The sequence below is a fragment of the Stegastes partitus genome, unplaced genomic scaffold (assembly GCF_000690725.1).
Source record: "Stegastes partitus isolate 25-593 unplaced genomic scaffold, Stegastes_partitus-1.0.2 Scaffold1410, whole genome shotgun sequence".
NCBI classification, from domain to species: Eukaryota; Metazoa; Chordata; class Actinopteri; family Pomacentridae; genus Stegastes; species Stegastes partitus.
This window is the reverse complement of record NW_007579141.1, coordinates 37,061-57,939: the sequence shown is the minus strand read 5'-3', so window position 1 is coordinate 57,939 and position 20,879 is coordinate 37,061. Positions and strand designations below refer to the sequence as shown.

At 40.6% G+C, this 20,879-nt stretch overlaps 1 protein-coding gene across 1 annotated transcript in view; it reads right to left on the bottom strand.

Moving 5' to 3' along the window:
* LOC103370349 (tetratricopeptide repeat protein 28-like) overlaps positions 1–20,879 on the bottom strand; it is an 86,479-nt gene that overhangs the window by 53,818 nt on the left and 11,782 nt on the right. The window contains exons 4-6 of the mRNA XM_008299376.1: positions 9,963–10,184; positions 6,753–6,941; positions 6,547–6,643 (exon numbers count right to left, since the gene is read on the bottom strand). Coding sequence (XP_008297598.1) covers positions 6,547–6,643; positions 6,753–6,941; positions 9,963–10,184 — 508 coding nt within the window. The remainder of the gene's footprint in view (positions 1–6,546; positions 6,644–6,752; positions 6,942–9,962; positions 10,185–20,879) is intronic.

Genomic DNA, 20,879 nt, shown 5'->3' with positions numbered 1-20,879 from the left:
ACCATTATAAAACACTGACAGCAAGGGTTCTGGTCAGTCCTAAAATTATGCAACAGCATGACACCAAAAGTTCAGACAAGTGCAGTGTTTTATAAAGCTACCACCTCACCCGGAACAGGGAGACTGGGGGGGGGGGCTGAATTTTTGCAATTTCCCATTCAAATGCTTGGAAGAGAAGCCGGTGAGGCAGCGGTGAGCTCAGCTTCACTTGGATTGTGCAATCCCTCACTACCTGCACTGGCTGCTGCTGTCTGGATGTCGCCAATAACACGGTTCAAACACATTTAATATATGAACTTATTTTCCATAGTTCAGCTGACGTATATAATAATGTACAGTGTTTTTTGTTACCAATGTGTTTCGTGTGCTGAGCGATCATAAACGGCTGAGAAGAGGTTCTTGGTGAGGCAGGCAGTTCTCTTGCCTCATGGTAGGGGGCGCTCTGATCCCAGACATGCTTCTTGTGACTCCGTGGCTGCAGAGTGACAGCAAGCTAGACTGGGTACGGTATACAGTTAGCAAGTCAAGGGCGGCGAAGGAAGATCAAGAGACTTTTACAAAAAAGTAACGGATATTTTTGTCCAGAAGGAGCGGAGCATGGACTTCATTTAAAGGTAAAGGTAAGACCGCAATAACTTTTTTAAAAAAAGAAAGAAACATGCATTTTGTGGGCTCCAGCTTGTATGTGTAAAGAATGCAGATATGATATAATAATCAGACTTCTTTTTTTCCAACCACATTTGTCGCCCCCTGCTGGCTCCTAGAATGATTGCAGGTTTGGAGGTGTTGGTGCTGGTGAGGCAGCGGTGAGCTCAGCCTCACTTGGATTGTGCAATCCCTCACTACACTGCACTGGCTGCCATGCAGTGACAGCGTGCTGCTGTTTGGATATCGCCAATAACATGGTTCAAACACATTTAATATATGAACTGATTTTCCATAGTTCAGCTGATGTATATAATAATGTACAGTGTTTTTTGTTTGGATAGCCTTGACTGTTCTGAACAGCATGTATGGCTAGTCCTTATAATGACAATAACATTAAACAAAACATTAAAACAAACAAACAAACAAACATAAAGGCAGTCAAATTATTCTGCAAATAACTGAGATTTAATGGCATTAATGACTGTCAATTGAAGCCAAGACAAGATCAGTAATGTTGAGCTGACTATGACTCAATTCAAAGCAGCTAAAAATCACACAGAGAATCTCTCTGGGCTTTACAGAGCAGGAACAGTCATTGTTCCCTATACAGCTTCAGCTCTGTTTGAAGACAAGGATGAAAAATCGTCAGCATCTATCACACTAAAGAAAAAAAAAACCATCCTGGAGTCATTCTGGGATAACATGAAGTGACAGAAGCATTTGAGAATAGGTGTTCACACTGCTGGAATTTGTCCCTTTGGATTGGCATGCATCAGTTACACATGTTTGGAACTATCACGTATACTTTTGTTGGAAATTGTCCGCACATCTTTAGGCTGGGGATGGGGCTTAAAACTTTGAACTCAGTTTCATTTACACATAATATCAGGTTCATCCAATTACCAACATTATTAAGTCAAAGCAATGCATCAAAATAATGTTTGTAACTTAAAAAGGTTTATTGAAATCAGAAAATGTGTCTTTTTTTAATTTTGGAATTATACATACAATTAAGTGATGGGAATAGTTCCCTCAAATTACTTGGGAGTGTATGTAGAAGACATAGAGACAGCTCAAATCCTATGGCACAAAAAGTATTTGATAAATTAAAATGCCATTGTGTTTGAATGAATCCTCACTTTACGTTCCGTGCCTAAAACTTTTGCGCACTGCTGAACATACAAACACAAAGAGTGGCGAGTTGTCCACTCAGCTGTGGAGTCGGGTTCACTGCTTCTCGGATATCACTGTGGCCGCAGAAACCAAAACCTGCTTAATAAATCATGAGTGTTGATTGTCCAGAGAGGCACTGCTGCAGTCATGTGATAGGGCCTCAAAAAGCCAGAAAAGATGATGCAAACGCCAGACCATCACATGATCCAAGGCTTTCGAATTTGGTTAACGAGCTGTCGAAGCGGCAGCGCCTATTAATACTCACACAGGTTTAAAACAGCATAAAAGGGAGTTCTTTGTTTGTAATGCTGCAGATCGATGCAGATTGAGTTGTCCAGGTCCAGGACAACAGCCCAGTCAGTCTATTGAGTCACCGTGGCGACAGCAGTGACAGAGCAGGTCAATGGTTAATAAGGGAGCAGCTCACGGGACGGGGGAGGCTGCTGCACACTCACCATGTCAAAGCTTTAATCAGGTAGAATTAAAGACTTCTACTTCTGTTAGTTAATAGTTTGGAGGAAAAGCTGCAACTGTGTTTATCTGAAATTGCATCACTGTCCACCTTTAGAAATAGAAATTCACACAGAATACTAAATGTCTAAAATAAAGACACCGTAGCGTTTGTTTTAAAGCTGCAAAGGTCAACGTCTGGCTTCTGGAAAATGTCGAGGTTCTTCAACAAAGAAAGCAAGTGTAAATTTAACAAAAAAATTATGGATGTGAGGGAATTGGCTATTGTGATTTCCTTATTGTAAATGGTAAATATGCACATTGTACCAGTTTGGCGTACTTGATTTTTGATTTGAAGGCATTTTTAAAATTATCCTGAAAGCTTCTGAAGACTTTTCAAGACCAGCCGATACTGTGTTGACAGAGATATCTTGTGCATAGCGATAATTAGGTTGTATACCCATCTTATCACAAAGTATTGACTTTGTATCCTTGATAAATGTTTATATCTAGCATTCCTTCAGAATAATGATTTAAAAAATGAGGATGACTTTATTTCTTTTTTACTTGGTCGGGCTTCAAACACCTTTTGCTTCAATGGCTTTCCTGTGAAATGAGCAAAGCTTTGAAATGCGATTATTTGATCTTCACCACCTTTAGGAGATCTACCAAACTCTAGTTATTTCAGCAACAAATGTGTACTTATGTCGAGTAAAATGTAAAAGTAATGCATTTAAATATGTGCCCTTTTGAATACTACTACATTCTAGCTTCTTTGGTCCATCTTGGGACAGTGTTTCAAATTAGTACTTCCTATAAGCACTTTGACGTTCCAGGACTGGTGTCACATAAAGATATATTTCAAACCCAAACCACAAACTAGGAGTTTTCCCCTTCAGACGATCAACCAGCACATCTACAAGGAAATGTTTGCTTCATTTAGTGCACGAGAAGAGGCGAGAGTAGTGGCAGGACAAGTCGTGGCTGCTTCACCATGACAACACGCGTGCTCACAACGCCCTGAGCATCCCACAGTTCCTGGCTGAGAAGAACATCCCCGTGCTGGAGCAACCTCCTTACTCACCCCACCTGACTACGTGGGATTTTTTCCTTTTCCCCAAGCTCAAGGGGGTCATCAAGGGGACCTGTTTTGAAGACGTGGACGACATCAAGATGGCTGTGATGACGGAGCTGCAGAGGATCCAGGAAGAATCCTTCCTGGAGTGCATGGCAGCGTGGCAGAGAAGGCTGGGAAAGTGCGTTACACTCCAGGGGGATTACTTTGAAGAGGAAAGCTCGTAATTTGTAGTTTGGATTTGAAATATATCCTTTGTGACACCAGACCTGAAACTTTTCTGACACACCTTGTATGACACTTGCATTGGATTGCTGTTTTTAGTTTAGTCTTTATGCACTGTATTTGTCTCTATCAAAGAAACCGTATATAAATAAATAATACAACTTCTACAAAGGAGACAGAACATCCTCTATATGGCCTGTGAGCTGAAATCCAGGGATAAAAAACACCCTTAGTATCCACTCCCTGCTGCTCCTTTAGCCTGTCTCTCAGAGCTCTTACACAACTTTATCACAGCATGAACAATGTGTACCAACATTTTTATCAGCTCCCGTCTTCTCTCATCTGGTTTTTAGCAGACATTTTTTTTTGACAGATTTTAGTGAAGAAATAAAACTAAAAGTGGTAAAGTTTTGTGTCTTAAGTCTTAAAAGTGAGAAGAACATGTCAGCCCATCGCCAGCAGATATTTTACTTTTGTTAGTTGGCAAACTTTGTGCTGCAAAATACTACTTCTACCTTCAACTTCCATCCTTTTGTGTAAAGTGTATATTGTTTGTACTAAACTTTTAGTGAACTAACAGCAGCGTCCTGTGTTTGTGGTTACTTGAGTCATCATGCTGCATTCCTATTGAAACTTTCAAACAACACAGTATACTGTCAGCTCAGATCATGGACTGAACTGAATATGAACCAGTAATTTAAAGTCACTGTGCTGTAGACTAACAGAAATCCTTTCTTCTTTTATTCAGCAGATGCACCCATCCTCAACTTCCTTTCTTCTTTCTCCTCTTCAAAACCACAAAACATGCATTTTTCCATCCTCATCCTGCTTGCTATCATCTTTGTGTTGTTCAGGGTGACAGTGCAGCTGTTGTCTTCATCCAGTCATTGATATTGTTCTCCCTTTTCTTATTCAACATGTTTTTTGTACAACTAACTTATGCAATACCACTTCCAACTGCTCTTTCATTGTTCTTCTTTGGGTGTTACTTTTCACCACTTAAGGTTGGCTAGTTAGGACCAGGTATAAAGGGTGGGGTTGGATGACATGTTACACATCCATCCATCCATCCATCCATCCATCCATCCATCCATCCATCCATCCATCCTCTATACACTGCTTAATCCTCACTAGGGTCACAGGAGGCTGGAGCCTATCCTAGCCAACTCAGGGCAAGTGAAGGGGACATCCTGGACAGGTCTATCTCAGGGCTACACAGAAACAAACAAGCACATTCACACCTACAGACAATTTAGAATCACCAATTAACATCAGCATGTCTTTGGACTGTGGGAGGAAGCCAGGAGGAACACGAAGAGAACCCACACTGCACAGGAAGAACATGCAAACTTCACGCAGTAAGATCCCAGGCATCCCAGTTGGGACGCGAACCAGGAATCTTCTAGCTGTGAGGTGACGGTGCTAACCACTGAGCCACCATGCAGCCCCACGTGTTACACAATAAGAGTTAATGGTGTGCGTGTGCGACTGTCATGAGCAGCAACTGTCAGCGGTCAGAATGCTCTGTTACATCATACTATCCACACGTTTTTGTGACCACCATTTGTGATTTCAGAGACCAACCATCACATTATGTGTTAGACAACAACTGGGATGAGCCAACATTCAAGTGGAAGATCAGTACTGGTGATCAGAGGTGGGTCTGCAGCTACCATCAAGAGAAGAAGCAGTTTTCACACTGGAAGTGGCATAGTGTCTGAGAACGGAGAAAGGGGTATCAGGTCAGAAGCATCACAAGGATGTTCGCTGTTTTCTTCAAAAAGTCACGTGGTTGTGCACCATGAATCCATCCCTAAGGGTGGGACTGTCAAGGCACAGTTCTGCTGGAACATGCTGAGGCGTCTGAAGAAAAACATTCAAATCACCTGACGGCATGTGGTGCTCCAGCTGTGCTGTGCACCGAGCCCTCCAGATTTGTTGCCCTGTGACTTTGGCCACTTCCCCAAAATAAAATTTACCTCGAAGGGTCGCCATATTGACACAGTAAAGGAGATTCAGCTAACGGTGCTTGGCATGTTTACATAGCAGGATTTCCAGGGAGCACGACCAGTGTTGCAGGAGCACTGGGAGCGGTGTATCGTTGCACGAAGACAAAACTTCAAAGATGATGGTGTCCAAGTTTAAATCAGATACTGTCTTTAGATTTCATAGGCGCAGTCTCTGAACTTTTCGATCACTCTTCATATGTGACATCTTTGAAACATTAAGGTATAGATTTGTCAATGATCGGAAGGTCAGCGGTTCGATTCCGCCCTGTAACCTGTGTCATGGTCGTTGTGTCCTTGGGCAAGACACTTCATCCATCTTGCCTGGTGTGAATGTGTATGAATGGATTGTTTGAGGTGGTAGTCGGAGGAGCCGTAGGCGCAGAATGGCAGCCACGCCTCTGTCAGTCTGCCCCCGAACGTGTGTGAATAAATAATTGACAGTGTATGCGTCTTTGAGTTAGAAAAGCACTTTACAAATCTGATCAATTATCATTATTATTACTAATCAGCTTTGGTTTATCTAAATCAACAATGAATTTGACCGTAGCCCAGAAGCATTTTTTGTCTTATGTCGTCAGTTTACTTAAGCATAATAGATATTTTTCAATGGTCAGAAATAACAGGAAAATGCACAGATTTCTGTCAAATAATGTCAAACAGACTTATTTCTTTTGCTGTATGCAAACAAACCATGCTTACTGTTGTGTGTAGTCACCACCTCAAAGGTTCATTCTGAGCCAGGAAAACCCCTGTATGGGTTATACAGTGGCAACAGCAACCCACAACATACATATAGTCATTTTCTGTTGTAGGAATCACTCCATCATTCTAAAGCAGAAAAAAACAATGTCTCCCTAATCACCACCACAGAAGCATAGATTTAGACACCAAACGAGGGAACACACCCACCAAGACTCACGTAACCTTCAGGCTGCTAACCCCAGTATGACCTTTAGCTGAACCTACCCAGGTTGGAAGAGGCTCGGCCCTGTGCTGCTCTGTCCTGCAGCTCCTGAGCAATTTCTAGCTGGTTCTGGTGGTACTGACGCGCCCTCTCCAGGTCCTGAGGATCATCCAAACGAAATAATTACATGCTTTTATATCACATCATCTATGGATGAGAAAACCTTGTTCATTAGTTAAATAGGTCTTTAGATGGTTTTTATACCAACCTGCATGCATCGGGCAGCGTGCCCGAGTCCAGCATATGCCCTCATCTCGATGGCTCTGTCGGCCTGCTCCTGTGCCAGCTCCAGCACTTTTGTGTGGTACGATATGGCCTTGTCAAAGTCCCGCTGAGAATGGTAGGCACTGCCCAGGTTGCTGTATGCTCGCGCCTCCTCGCGCCGGTTTTCCAAAGTCTGCCAAAGACATCAGTCATTCTCAGATGTGAAGCTAATTGAAACCATGAATTTCAATTTTGGCTAAGAATACTAGAACTTTTAAATTTTTTTGTTTTGTGTCCCTCAGTGATCAGATACATATCAGTTTTATACTTCCCTCAAAAATGCTTACAAAAGTGGTATATATGCCTTTGTGTAATCCAAAAATAACCCCTAAAACCACTGTTTGCATTAAAGCCCTAAAGCAGATTTTCATGTTTAATTTCAGAGAAAGAAATTCAGCGTGAAAACAGATGCATTCCTGCACATGGCTGACTAACTAAAGACAAATTATCAAGCAGATGGCTACATTTCCAGCTGAAGAGTAGTAAAAAGTCAAAACAACATTATGAACTTTCATCAGTCTGAAGATTTTACTTCTGGGAACCTTCATTCAAACACAAATCCAATTCAACAATCAACAGATGGTCACTTTGTATGTTAGGAGAGGAAGCTGCATAAAGTGAGACGACTGCAGTGTTGTGATCATCCTCTTCATCCAATCAACGAATGTAAAGTGTGAAATGTGCAGATTTGTGTCTTTGCTGTGGCTGTTATGTAACATCTGCAGGAATTGCAATTGTTACATAAGAGTTTACAGGCTTAACAGCCAGTGTCATTATGTTAATGGTGAAATATACAATAACTCTGCCATAAAAGATACATCCAGAAACAGATTGTACTTCTCTCCATAACAACCCAGAATCCAATTAGTGGATGTAACTGATGGCTTTATATTTAATATGTGACTACCTGGGTGCATTTTTAAGCTATTTGTGAAACTGTGACACCTTCCGAAATCCATCATCCACATTACATACAGACAATAGCACAGGATTTTCAGTGTTATATAAAAATATGTAGAGAGACTATGTGGTTTCCTGCAGTTCTGTTTTAATGTGCTATACGTTAGGATAGGGATGAAACAACAAATCCCACTAACAGATCAAAACCAACAACGTTCGGACATTCCTGCCATCTCTGTGGCACTCAGTACAAGTTTACTGGTTCTTTTTTTTTTTTTTTCCAATTATTTTTATTAGTCAGGATTGTGAGAGAGCGAGACAGGAAAGTGGGAAGAAAAGTGGGGGAAGAACCTGCAGCAAATGGTCATGAGCAGGACTCTAACCAATGACTGCTGCATCGGGGACTATAGCCCCTGTTTATGGGCCGCCCGTGCAACTAGGTGAGCTATAGGAGCACCAACTGGTTTCTTCTTTAAAAGCAGATATAAATGTAAAGTATCATTTTAAAAAATGCTCGGTGATATCCTCTTTTGGGGAGTAGTGTCGCTATAATTAGCATTGTTACTAGTTTAACTACATTTCTTGGTAGTGAAGCACTGTTTGCTGGATCGAACAGCTTTTCAGTAGCAAAGTTCTTTTATGGATTAAACAGTGCAGAAGGCAGCATCAACACAAGCTACATTTTCCTGAGCATTTCTGAAGCACCAAGCATAGCAGAGCTTTCTGCTGCGGTCTGAAATAAAACAAAGAATCTGGTCCAGGGCTGCACGATATATGTTTCAGTACTTATCAGTATGGGCACCGATGTTCACAATAGTCAAACTGCAAGAAGTGCAGTAAGCCAAGTAACTCAAACACATCATGCTACAGCTTTTTTGCTGCTTGATACAAAAATGAAACTCACATGTTCCTTTTTTTTTTGATGAACAATCTACAAGAGAAGTCTGTCTGATACAACATCCATCCATTGATCCATTATCTATACACCACTTAATCCTCACTAGGGTCGCGGGGGACAGACAACCAAGCACACTTACATTCACACCTACGGACAATTTAGAATCACTAATTAACCTCAACATGTTTTTGGACCTTGTGGGAGGAAGCCAGAGAACCCAGAAGGAACCCACGCTGCATAGGGAGAACATGCAAGCTCCACGCAGAGGGATCCCGGGCGGCCTAACCTCGCTGCAAACCAGCGTCTTCTAGCTGCGAGGCGACAGTGCTAACCACCGATCCACCTTGCAGCCTGTGATACAACATATTTATTATGGGTTCTTGGATACACAGATTTTGGGTTTTAAAGGCACAGAGTTTGTTGTGCTCAGTGGACGGTAACATGGGCAGGAACAGGAGAGAAAATTGGTTGCAAAAGAAAATGCCAAGTCAGTTGTTTGAAAATATTTCTGCTCCACAAAAGAGGACGTTGACCCAAAACAGATACTCTGTTGATGACAGTCAGCTTTTCCTTTTATATATATATATACACACATATATTCGATGCAGATGCATTTCCCTGAAATATCAACCCAATCATTCTTGAATTATAAATTCTTTTCGAATAAAGTTATTCAAGTGACTTACCAAAAACTCTATTTTATGAACTTTTTTCCTGTATTTACGGTATCGCAATATATATTGCAGAAAAACAAAGTATTGCAATGTCTTTTTTTGTATCATGCTGACATAATCAGTCATAACCAGTCAATCCATGATTCCACACAGACCTATATGTGCAACAAAAAAAGCACCTCTGTATACCTGTGACACCACCAATCCTTACTGCAGCCTGTCTTGATCAACTGATCATCTTGATCAGTCTAACCAGTTAGCAGCTAGTTAGCAGCTAGCTAAGTATGTGTTTTTCACTGGCTGTAGGCAGAAAATTAATGTTAATAAATGAATAAATTAAGTAGTTTCTGATTAGGTAAACTACTTGTTATGTTGATGAGACTTGGCTCACTGCACTTTCCAAGTACTTTGCCCAACACTGGTAATTTCCAAGGACAACACCTGCCCACTGTAGAGTTCAGCAAATGCTGCAGATTTAGGAGGAAACTGCTTTTATTGGGGACTACATTTGGGTCTGTAGTGAGTAATGAGTCAGTAGGATTGTGTATGTGGGAATGAGTAAAAATAAACCACTAAATCCTTTAAGCTTGAGCTCTTTGGGGTAATAAGAACTTATTAGACCCACTGTGATCAATCAACAGATGAAAACATGATATAAAATTGTATTACATCAACAGTGTACCTTTGCGATGTCCAGGTGCTGCTCGTGGCACTGGACAGCATTAGTGAAGTCTCCCAGAGCTGTGTACACGGCGCCCATGTTGCCCAGCTGGCGGGCCTCGGAGAGCTGGCACTGAGTTTGTCGCGCCAGCAGCACACACTGTTTATGGCTGGCCAGTGCATTTGGGTAGTCACCGATAGCTGTGTATACATGGCCCAGACTGCTGAGAGCGTCAGACGCTGCCTGAAATACACACATACACAACATTTATAGGTTAGTACCCAGACAACTGAGAAAAAGGTGCATACTTATCCACATACAGCAAATGACGGCACAACAAGGTAGACACACAGACACAAACTGTTTGATGCATCTGTTCTAAAAAGACTTTAAAAAGCTGTCATGGTGGTACTAGAAATTACATATATACACAACTAATGTGCCAAAGCAAGCACGTTTAGAAGGAAATGCAACCAGAAACATTTCCTATCAACATGGCGATGAGATGTTGTAAGTTTACCTATTTGGCTGGCTGAAACCGACAGTGAACAAATACGTGAAAAAGGAGACTGTTAATCAACACGTCTTTAGTTATTGTGGACTTTACTAGGTTCTGGCCGGGCCTAAACATAACCAAAATAACTTTCTTAATGATGCATAAACTGACATTGGACTGCAGGATCAGATATTTACATGTTATACTAACTTTCCAAACATATTAACCAACTATGTCTTGCCAGTTGGTTGGTCGATGAGCTTTCATTCGACTACATTCTCATTGGTCAGACAATCTCTGGGGTTACTTAAGCAGTAAAGTGCTGCATCAACAGTCTTATAGAGCTAATCCACTGTTTTAGGAGGTGCGAGGAAGCGACTACCTGTGAACAAATCCCCATTTTCACAACTTTAAACTGGTCCACCCCAATGGAGACTGCTCGGTCTAACTTATTCTACATTTACTGAATGTTTACTTGTAGTTGGCTCCAAACTAACTGACACCGTGTCAAAGATGTTGCTGGTGTAGATGCATTTTTTTCAAATGGACGGACAAAGGGTTGAGTGTAAACTTTGTAAACAACAGTATCAGAGCTCAACAAAGTTGGCCCACGTTTGGATGATATCAGCACAACAAATATTGATTATTATCACATATCGTTTCTTTACACCCCTCCACCTTAGCTCATTATCACTTTATTTAATGGTGGTGGAGCTGTGATTTAACACCTACAAAGAGGAACCACATTTGCAGGTTGACTTTACTCAGGAGGCTTGAGTTCAAGTCCTGTCTGAGACCATTATTATATTAACATTATTTGACTTGCCTTCATTTGCATCTTTTTACTCGGTGCTTCCTTGCGTTTTCTGTCGATGATTGCTTAAGTTTAAGCACCAAAGCTACGTCATTCATGTTAGACACTAAAACTACTTTGTCAAGTAAAGTAGGTGGCCCCGTGCTGGTCTCCTTTGAGTCCGTTCTTATTATTTCAGTATAAGAGATTAAAATGATTTGACATGCTTAAAACACTAGCTTTTTATGTTGATTTAGAATTAATTTAAACAAGGCTAGCTGGTGGAGTCCACTGAGTGCACTGCGGACCATTTAGTTCATCTACAGAGAACATGACAAGGCAGGTATGATTTGAGTTTAACAAGACTGTCTTTGATTGACTGCAGATCGAAAGATTTCCTTATTACTCTGACAGAAAATATAATCTTGTCTGTGATGATATGTTCCCACCAAAAATGGTAATTTCTGTTGCAAATCTCTTGTATATAAATGTAATTTCTAGGATACATTGCTACTTTACAGATGATGAAAAAGGAGGGAGGACAAACAGGCAAAGTGAGAGAAAGTGACATCACCTCCTCCCATCCCAAACTGAAATGTTCCCCTGTGAAGATGTCTTGAAGGCTCCACGAGTGAGAGCTCATCTTTCACATCCTATTTAGACTCTCTGCCACCACCACTTCTGCAGCTCTGCATCAGGTTCTATTATTACTCTGTTACAGCGCATGAGACACTTTTATGGCACTTTGAACCATCTAATGATTTCTAGCTGCGCTCGTCCTGCTAATTACAGGCTCTCTTCAGGCATAACACCATGCAAATCATGATGAGTGTTTCAGCTTAACTTCACACTGCTGTTGTCTTCACACATGCATGAAAACAAGGCTATAAACTCAAACCAACACACACACACACATGCACACACACACACACACACACACACACACTAAAACACTCAGATCACTCCTGTGCACTCTTCTCTGATTGGACAGAGGGAGAGTTGAGAAACAGTTCCTGCTCTTGCTTCAGTAATTTGAAACCGGCCCACTCATTTGCTAACTAATCTGCAGGTTATTGGTATCGATCAGCTCGCTGTCAGCGGAGTCATGGGAAATATTGGCGAGGTCTGAGGAAATGCTTGTTTCAAATTACCCAGAAAAATAGAGACAAGAGGGCCGCAGTCTGTTTGACACATCTCCGGGTAATCACTGTGTCTATACAGTAAGTGTGTCCACACACATAACACACTGACTCACATATTGCCAATACACAAACACACAAACCTCACTTCCTGACACTGATTAAAAGCTGTAAATTTTTCACTGATGTGCAACATGATATTGCATCTGAATAATGCTGGGACACAGTTTGACCAGTGGAGTCAAGTGGACAGAATATTTGTGAGAGGAGTCTTTAAGGATTCAGAAAATGCCTTCAGAACAAGGAGATGTGTGTTTCAAATATCTTTCTGCCTGTTAAACATCCTGTCTATTAATTATAGACACCAATGAGAAACGATTGCAATACACAGTGAGCAATGTGTGGTTACCTGAATTGAGAACATCTCACAAATAGTGGCTTACAGTGTATTTCTAAATGTAAAATCTAATTTGCATGCTGCTTGTTTAGTCACGACTTATTTATTTACATGCATCTTGAGCAGGACAGATAGAGCATCATAATTAAATGAATAAACAAGAACTTCACCCATCCATTATCTATACACCACTTAATCCTCACGAGGGTTGTGGGGGGCTGGAGTCTATCCCAGGTGACTTAGGGTGAAGGCAGGGGACACCCTGGACAGGTCACCAGTCTATCACAGGGCTACACTTAGAGACAGACAACCAAGCACACTCACATTCACACCTACGGACAATTTAGAATTACCAAGTAACCTCAATATGTTTTTGGACTGTGGGAGGAAGCCGGAGAACCTGGAGAGAACCCACGCTGCACGGAGAGAACATGCAAACTCCTCGCAGAAAGATCCTGGGTGTCCTCACCAGGACACAAACTGGCGACCTTTTTGCTGCAGGGCAACAGTGCTACCAACTGCACCACCTTGCAGCCCTAAACATGAACTTGTAGTGGGATTTTTTTATTTGTACTTTTTTTGTTTTTACAAAATTTGAATTTAATGCTTTTTGGACATGACTGTTTGAACAGCTATTGTATGATTAAATTTTATGCTACATAAAGGGAGAAATTCAGATCAGAAACATTTCACCAATGCCCTAAAAAAACGTACGTTTTTCACAGCATGTTGCATCACATCACATAAAGAAGTCATTTATGCCTCAGCAATCTGTGCAGCAGTAGGTTATAGTGAGTCTGAGTAGCTCTGATTTAGAAAGTTGGTCCCTTTTGCTGATTACGTTTCACAATTTTTCCTCATAGTGAATGATTTGTGCATTTTTCCTCGGCCAGTTTGTGCAGGCGAAGACATTTCACTGCTGTGTAATGAGTATCGAAAAGTGCAATTATTTGTGGCACTCATTTTAGACAGAAGAATTACATTTTGTTTATATAGTTAATATTCTATATAGTTGTGGTTATAGCAGTGAGGTGCAGCCAATTGGTGCTGGGATTCATACAGTTATTAAAATGGAGATCATCTGAGTGCAGTGAATGTGTCTCAAGTGATTGCAGTATGAACAGGCAAACACGACACCTGTGACCTCTCTAAAGTAGTTACAAGTTTCAGCAGCTGAGATGGAAGAGACTGTGCCCAGTCAAAGCTTTATGAGAGAGTGGCAAAGAGAAGGCCACGGCTGGAAAAAGCTCTTATTAAATGTCAACTAGAGTTTGCCAGAAGGCATGAAACAGACTCTGAAGTCAGCTACAAGAAGGTTCTTTGGTCTGATGAGACAAAAAAAATTGAGCTGTTTGGCAATCAGACTAGACACAATGTGTGACAGACATGAAACACTGCACATCATCACAAACACACCATCTCCACTGTGAAGCATGGTGGTGGCAGCATCATGATGCGGAGATGCATCTCTGCAGCAGGCTCTGGAGGGCTTGTAAAGGTTGAGGGTATATACAATACCCAGAGGCACACAGCCAAAGCTACACAGAAATGTTTTTCAAGACAACAAAATGAATGATCTGGAGTGGCTGAGTCAGAATTAGACGTCAATAAAATAAGATTTTGTGGTTTGATCCCCATGTAACCTGACAGAGCTTGAGCATCTTCGTAAAGAAGATTGAGGTAAAATTATAGTGTCCAGATGTGCAAGGCTGATTGAAACCTAGCTACACAAGCTCAATGCTGTAATTGTGGCCAAAAGGTGTATCTACTGAAAACTGACTTGAAGTGAGTGAACACAGTCACTGATTTTTATGTCTTATAATTAACTGACATTACTTTGTAGAAATATGTTTTCACTTTAACATGAAAGAGGCTTTTTCTATGTAAAGGCTTGTCTAAAAAGCCAAAATAAATTGATCATGATTCAATGTTGGAAAGCAACAAAATGGAAAAACTTTCATGGGGGATGGATACATTTCACTGGTACTGTAAATGTATAATTTTAAGCAAACATTCACTTGGTAAGTGTTCAGAGAAAAAGCCTGCAGCATCCAATCTTGCCACAGAAACATTAAATCAATGTGCTGGTTGAAAGAACACCTCTAACAGCCTGCACCACCAGTGTTAGTGGTGATAACGACTCCAATCTGTTGAACCCAAACACATCTGTGAACACACGGTGCGATGTAATTATCAATAAACCCTGTCTTGAGGTATACGCTCTCACTGTAAGAATAATCTCTCTGATGCAATCACAGTAACAGTAATTAGGTTAGAGGCCTTCGGAACACCAGCAGCAGCACACCAGCACACACCTTGCAAAAATGAAAGCATGAATTTGACCTTTTAGCGCAAACAGTGAGGAACAGACAGAGGGACAGAATAAGTCAGAGGCTATAATGAAATGTTTGCAAGTTTAAAGAACGTGAGAGAGAAGAGGAGAAGGAGCTCTGAATTATTCAACACGAGTCATTAGCATCAACACGTGCACTCTCTTCCTGTCTGTCCCTGTTTGAGGGCTTCAGAGGATTGTTCAACATGAGAGTGACCATTCGGTTTTCAATTTGATCTCATCAAAATTACATTTGTATACAACAAAACCGTAGCAGCAAATGTCTTTTGGAAGGAAACATAATTGCAACTGGATTACATTTTCAATCAATGTATTGAGCAGTACTTCACAGTATCAGTTTAACCCTCTGAACTCCAAAACCTTCCAGCAGGTTTGAAAGGCATGTTTTCATTTTTTTTTTAAAGTGACATTATTTATGGATGAAAGAAACTGTACAAACAGAAATAATCATCAGATGTCCAATTTTCCTATGATGTGTGAATATATCATGTGTAAAGTGCAATTCTCTCTCCTTCTAGCCATAGCTGTGATGTTTCCATAGAGGTGCAGGACTTTATACTGCAGTAAACAATGAACTGGTAGGGAGTGAAAATGCTCAGGAGCTGTTCAGAGTTTGTACATTATTAAAGCTTTTTATGGCTCTGTTTCAGCAGTGGCAGCTCGTGGTTAAAGCTGGAAAAGCTGGTTGTCTGGACTCATGTTTGGTGGAGTAGAGTTCTCTTTAGTGGTCATATTAGTAGTTCCTTTATTTTTTTTTAGGTGGGTTAGTAGTGGGCGAGGATTATTAATTACTCCAGTGGTCCCGGTGCAATAAGGACAGGAGGTCACAATTAAAAGAGACACTGTTTTAGTCTTTAATAATGAACTTTCTTAGGTTCTTAAGGTAAAATCTTTATCCGTTGTGTAACAGGAGCTGTCAGACAAATGTAGTAGACTAAAACGGTCTCTCTGAAACTAAATGAGAAGTACCTCAGAGCTGTAGTTACTGTAAGCACAATCAATACTTGTAAATGTACAGAGTTACTTTTCACCAAAATGAAAAATGTTTCAGGGTTCTTTTGAGAAGATCTGAATGTTTTAGTGTATATTCAGTAAAAATAAAAACTAAGCATAACAGTGATTTACACATACAAAACTTTGTTCTGAGATGTGAAGCTGTAGTGATTAGTTGATTATTTCACTGATTAGGAGATTGGCAAAACTATTTAAAAAAATTTTTTTTAGTTATTTTTCATGTAGAAATATCAAATATTACCTGGTTTTACTCTCTCACTGATGAAGAGTTGCACTTTTTTGTTGTTGTATATGATATAAAACTGAAAATGTGTTTTACACTATAAGTAAAACTACAAAAAAAAGTTATTGGAATTCATTTTTAGGTGTTGAGAGGAACTATTCAAATCATTTTCACAACTTTCTCTTGACATTTTACTGACAAAAAAGAGACTTGGAAATAGCAGTTAGTTGCAAACTTGGTGGAGTCTGTGAAGAAAAACTGATCCTTCATTTCAACTGTAGCCTATGCACAGTTAATACACATCCACGTTCCATTAAATCAGAGCCTTAATGAGTGCTAAAAACTGTCACTGAAAACAGCCAAACTGACCTTTAGCGGAATTTACTTCTTCTAATTAACACCAAGACACCCTGCTCTTTTCATTCCTCTTCATGTGTGTGTGTGCTGTGAGAAGACGACGGCACACATCTACTCAAATCCCAATTCCCAGCAAAGTGATGAGTGTAAACACGTAAAATCCAGCTGACACCTTTCCGGCGGAGTTCTGGGCAGGAGAGGGAGATTTAATAAATGACGAGGAGGCCTCTGTGTGTACAGTCAACCGGCCAGACAAGTGTTTGATTTCCCTCAAGGACACAATGTTTCCCCTGCAAAATCCAATCATGTTGTGCCTGGGACTCTGAGCACTACACAGTCTGTCGGTATTGTTTATTGTTTATATCTCTGTTTATCTCTATCTATCTATCTATCTATCTATCTATCTATCTATCTATCTATCTATCTATCTATCTATCTATCTATTGAGAGAGAGAGCTTTTGCAGGTAAACCCAGTAAAACGCTGCAGGAGGATGGGTGACTAAATCTAATGCAGGGGGGAAGAGAGATGAACAGAGACAGAGAAAGATTAGTGCTGGCACTGAATCCTATGCGAGCTGCTGAGTTCGATAAACTGGGCAGCAGAGATGCAGGAGGTTTGGAAAAGCAATGCTCCATCACCCGAAAAATACGAGATTTTGACCCTCAGTGTGGGATAAAGTAAGAAATTACTTCCCCTGACGTGTCAGGACAAAATGACTGACCTGAGTTAACTTACTGGCCAGAAAGTGTCAGTACATAGAGGTGAGAAAGAGTTGTTAGAGGGAAGAGGAGAAGACAAAGAGGAGAAAAAACTGCTTCCAACATACAAGGCCTTCACAAAAAAATTGAAAATGTGGCTCATCAACACCTACAGCTGCCAGCACTAAAAGATGGCTGTTGTGATGTTTGATGTTATCATAAAATGTGATGCTGTGATGTTGTATTTTTTCTTGATTGTATAGTAAGTGTTGTTTATGTATCTTGTATTATATTGTACATGTATTGTGTGCTTTTTCTTTTCTTTTCTCTTTTCTTTTCTTCTTTTTTAAATTGTATTTTTACTGCCTGTTTGACATCATGGCCAGGGGACTACAGATGAAAACGAGCCTTCTGGCTAATTCTGGCTTTTTTAACCATGTGTAATCATGTGTTTTATGAAATTGCGCTGTCCCCTTTTAAATAAACTAATCTAAAGGATGAAGCAGGATATAGAACTTGCCTTACACAGGAATCAGTCACTACACCATTCAAAATAAATGAATTTTTAACTATATTTTTTTGTAACAATTTACTGCTATTTGACAGATTTTCTCAGTTTTGTGAAATTTCAGATAATACCTGTTAAAAATCATAGGAAAAAATAGGAATTTACATGTTAAACTCGGGGCTGCAAGGCGGTTCAGTGGTTAGCACCGTTGCCTCGCAGCAAGAAGGTCGCTGGTTTGCCTCCCGGTGAGGACACATGGGATCTTTCTGCGTTGAGTTTCCATGTTCTCCCCGTGCAGTGTGGGTTCTCTCCGGGTTCTCCGGCTTCCTCCCACAAGAGGTTAATTAGTGATTCTAAATTGTCTGTAGGTGTGAATGTGAGTGTGCTTGGTTGTCTGTCTCTAAGTGTAGCCCTGTGATAGACTGGTGACCTGTCCAGGGTGTCCCCTGCCTTCACCCTAAGTCAGCTGGGATAGGCTTCAGCGGGAGTCAGGCACTTCATGAAATTTTCATAGAAGTTTTAAACTCACTGCTGCAAGTCTAAAATGAAACAGATTCAACAACTGAAGCTTTATTCTTGTCTCAAATGTTCTCAGAAACACATCTTACTGAACAGTTTTTGTCTTTTAAACAACAGAGAAAGTTTCCAAGCGAGGCGCCATGTTGGTCTGGTCTGAAATTCTGGAACAGAGAGCCTCATAATGAAATGTCATCCAATGTTTGAGCATCTTTCGTGGAGTGAATCATCTGTGAATTCAAATTAAAGAGCATCAAGGTGCCAATGTTGGGTCTTTGTTGGGAAATTGTGCCTAAAAACACGTTTTTAGATGCAATTTTGTCATACTTCGACCAAATATTGGACGCTTGATGTGTATACATCTAGGCAGTGTCACAATAGATAATTAATAGGTGCTCAACAAACATTAGTGTAGCACAGGACTTGACGTCCTACAAACGCTGGCTGTACATAACTGGACAAACACTTGTGGGCTGTCTGCTTCTGGATTTTAAAGTGAAGCAACAAGGCGGCTTCTTTGGAAGCTTTAACTTATAATTAGGAAAACAGTTCACCAAAATGTGTTTCTAAAAACATTTGAGGCGAGACATAAGTCATGCAGCTGCTCAATCTGTCCTGAATTTAGACTGACAACAGTTAGTTTAAAAATTTATCGGGAGTGTCAAGAGGCAGCGAGTAGAGACATTTGCAGAAAGTAGCCAGCTTTATGCAAATAAGCAATGAGCGTTCAACACACCATCTTTCGAAATGCATTGTGAAGCTACCAGAATACATTGCATTGCCACTGACATAGACACGGACGGGAAGCATTGAAATGATGGATCCAGTGCACACGTACCATAAATAATGGGTCCACACAGAATGTAAAACCCCTCTGCTGGGTGAAAGTTTTGTTGCTGATAAACAGTATTCCTCCATCCTCCCTTTAATGCTCCCCTTTCAAACTGGAAACCTTTCTTACTACTCTACAGTCTTACCTTTCGGTGAAAAAATACATTTCTTTCAAACTGTAAATGAGAATGACTGAAAAAGCGAAATAGTTTTGCTGAAAAAAAAAATCTCACAACAATAGTTTGAATACAAAAAGTGCTGCTTATTAGTTCTTCCTCAGCTGACTAATTGGTTATATATTGTGTAGGTGCTGCCTTGTTTTGTATCCATATCAGCTCTCTGCAGGCGGTGTCTTTGTTTGGAAGCATGCTGTCCGGAAACACTCACCCAGTGCACAAATAAACACATGTACCCTAGCAAAGCAAACACACAGTGGGAGATATGGATTTCTGTTGATGACCATGTCTGAGTCGCCTTAGGCTGCGCACCTGTGGAGGAGAAGCTCAATAATCGTCTGTCAACAACACACACAGTCTGCGCTGCGTTCACAGCTCCCATCACACAACGAGCTCGGATAGAGAAACAACTGTGTCTGCTTTCGATCCTGTGAGCTCAAGACAAACCTACGTACTGTATGCGTGTGCAAAATTAATGTGATAAAGCTGGCAGGCAGCCAGACGCTTTAACTGACAGTCAACACAAAGCAGCATGGACAAAAACACATCCAGACACACTGTACTCCGGCCTCCACTGAAACGAACTTGCTCAAACCCTCATTCGTCTTACTGACAGCTGTTCAATTGGGCTTTCTAGATCCAGGATGCAATCACATGCTATTAAGTGTGTGTGTGTGTGTCCGAAAGTGTGGGTTCAATTGTAATAGTGAGTCTCCAGTGGATTTTCAAAAACATTGTAGCAGCTGTAGCACAGTTATAATAAAACCATACTACTACTAACTACTGGAAGATAGATACAATAATCAGATCATATTCTATGCTGCAAGAGAGCAGAAGTAACTTCTAGGTGAAGCAAATTTATTTAAGCTAAATCAATGCTGTCGCCACATTAAACCTCTAGACCTCGCCCCCCAAAAATGCTTAAATTACACCATTCTTTAGAGCCAAACACCATCAAAATAAAAAGAATCCTTAAATTTTAAACTTTATGTTGGTCCTTGAACGTGTCATGTTTAAAATGTGGTTCAGTCAGGAGAATCTAAGCTTAAAATCATCCAAATCACTTTATTCTACATGTTTCAATTAAAAAATTAACAAAAATAAACCGCACAACTATAAAAAAACAAGCAATACACGATGACAGAGAAATCATAAGAGACCGAGCTGGCTTAACAAAAACTCCAAGACTTTTCAGCTGAACTGCAGGCTGTGTTTACACAGAGAGGAGACACGTATGGAGACAAATTAGAGATACTGACACTGAAAATAACACATACTTGAGCAACAAAACCTAATCCTAAGCACCCAGAGACTGCTTGGGGTTCAGACGGTTAAGGGGGAACTCTGATTTTACACATCCAAGTGTGTTTGCACTACACTCCTTTATATATGGAAAATGTTATATGAACCTGTGCAATTTTTAACAAATCCCTCC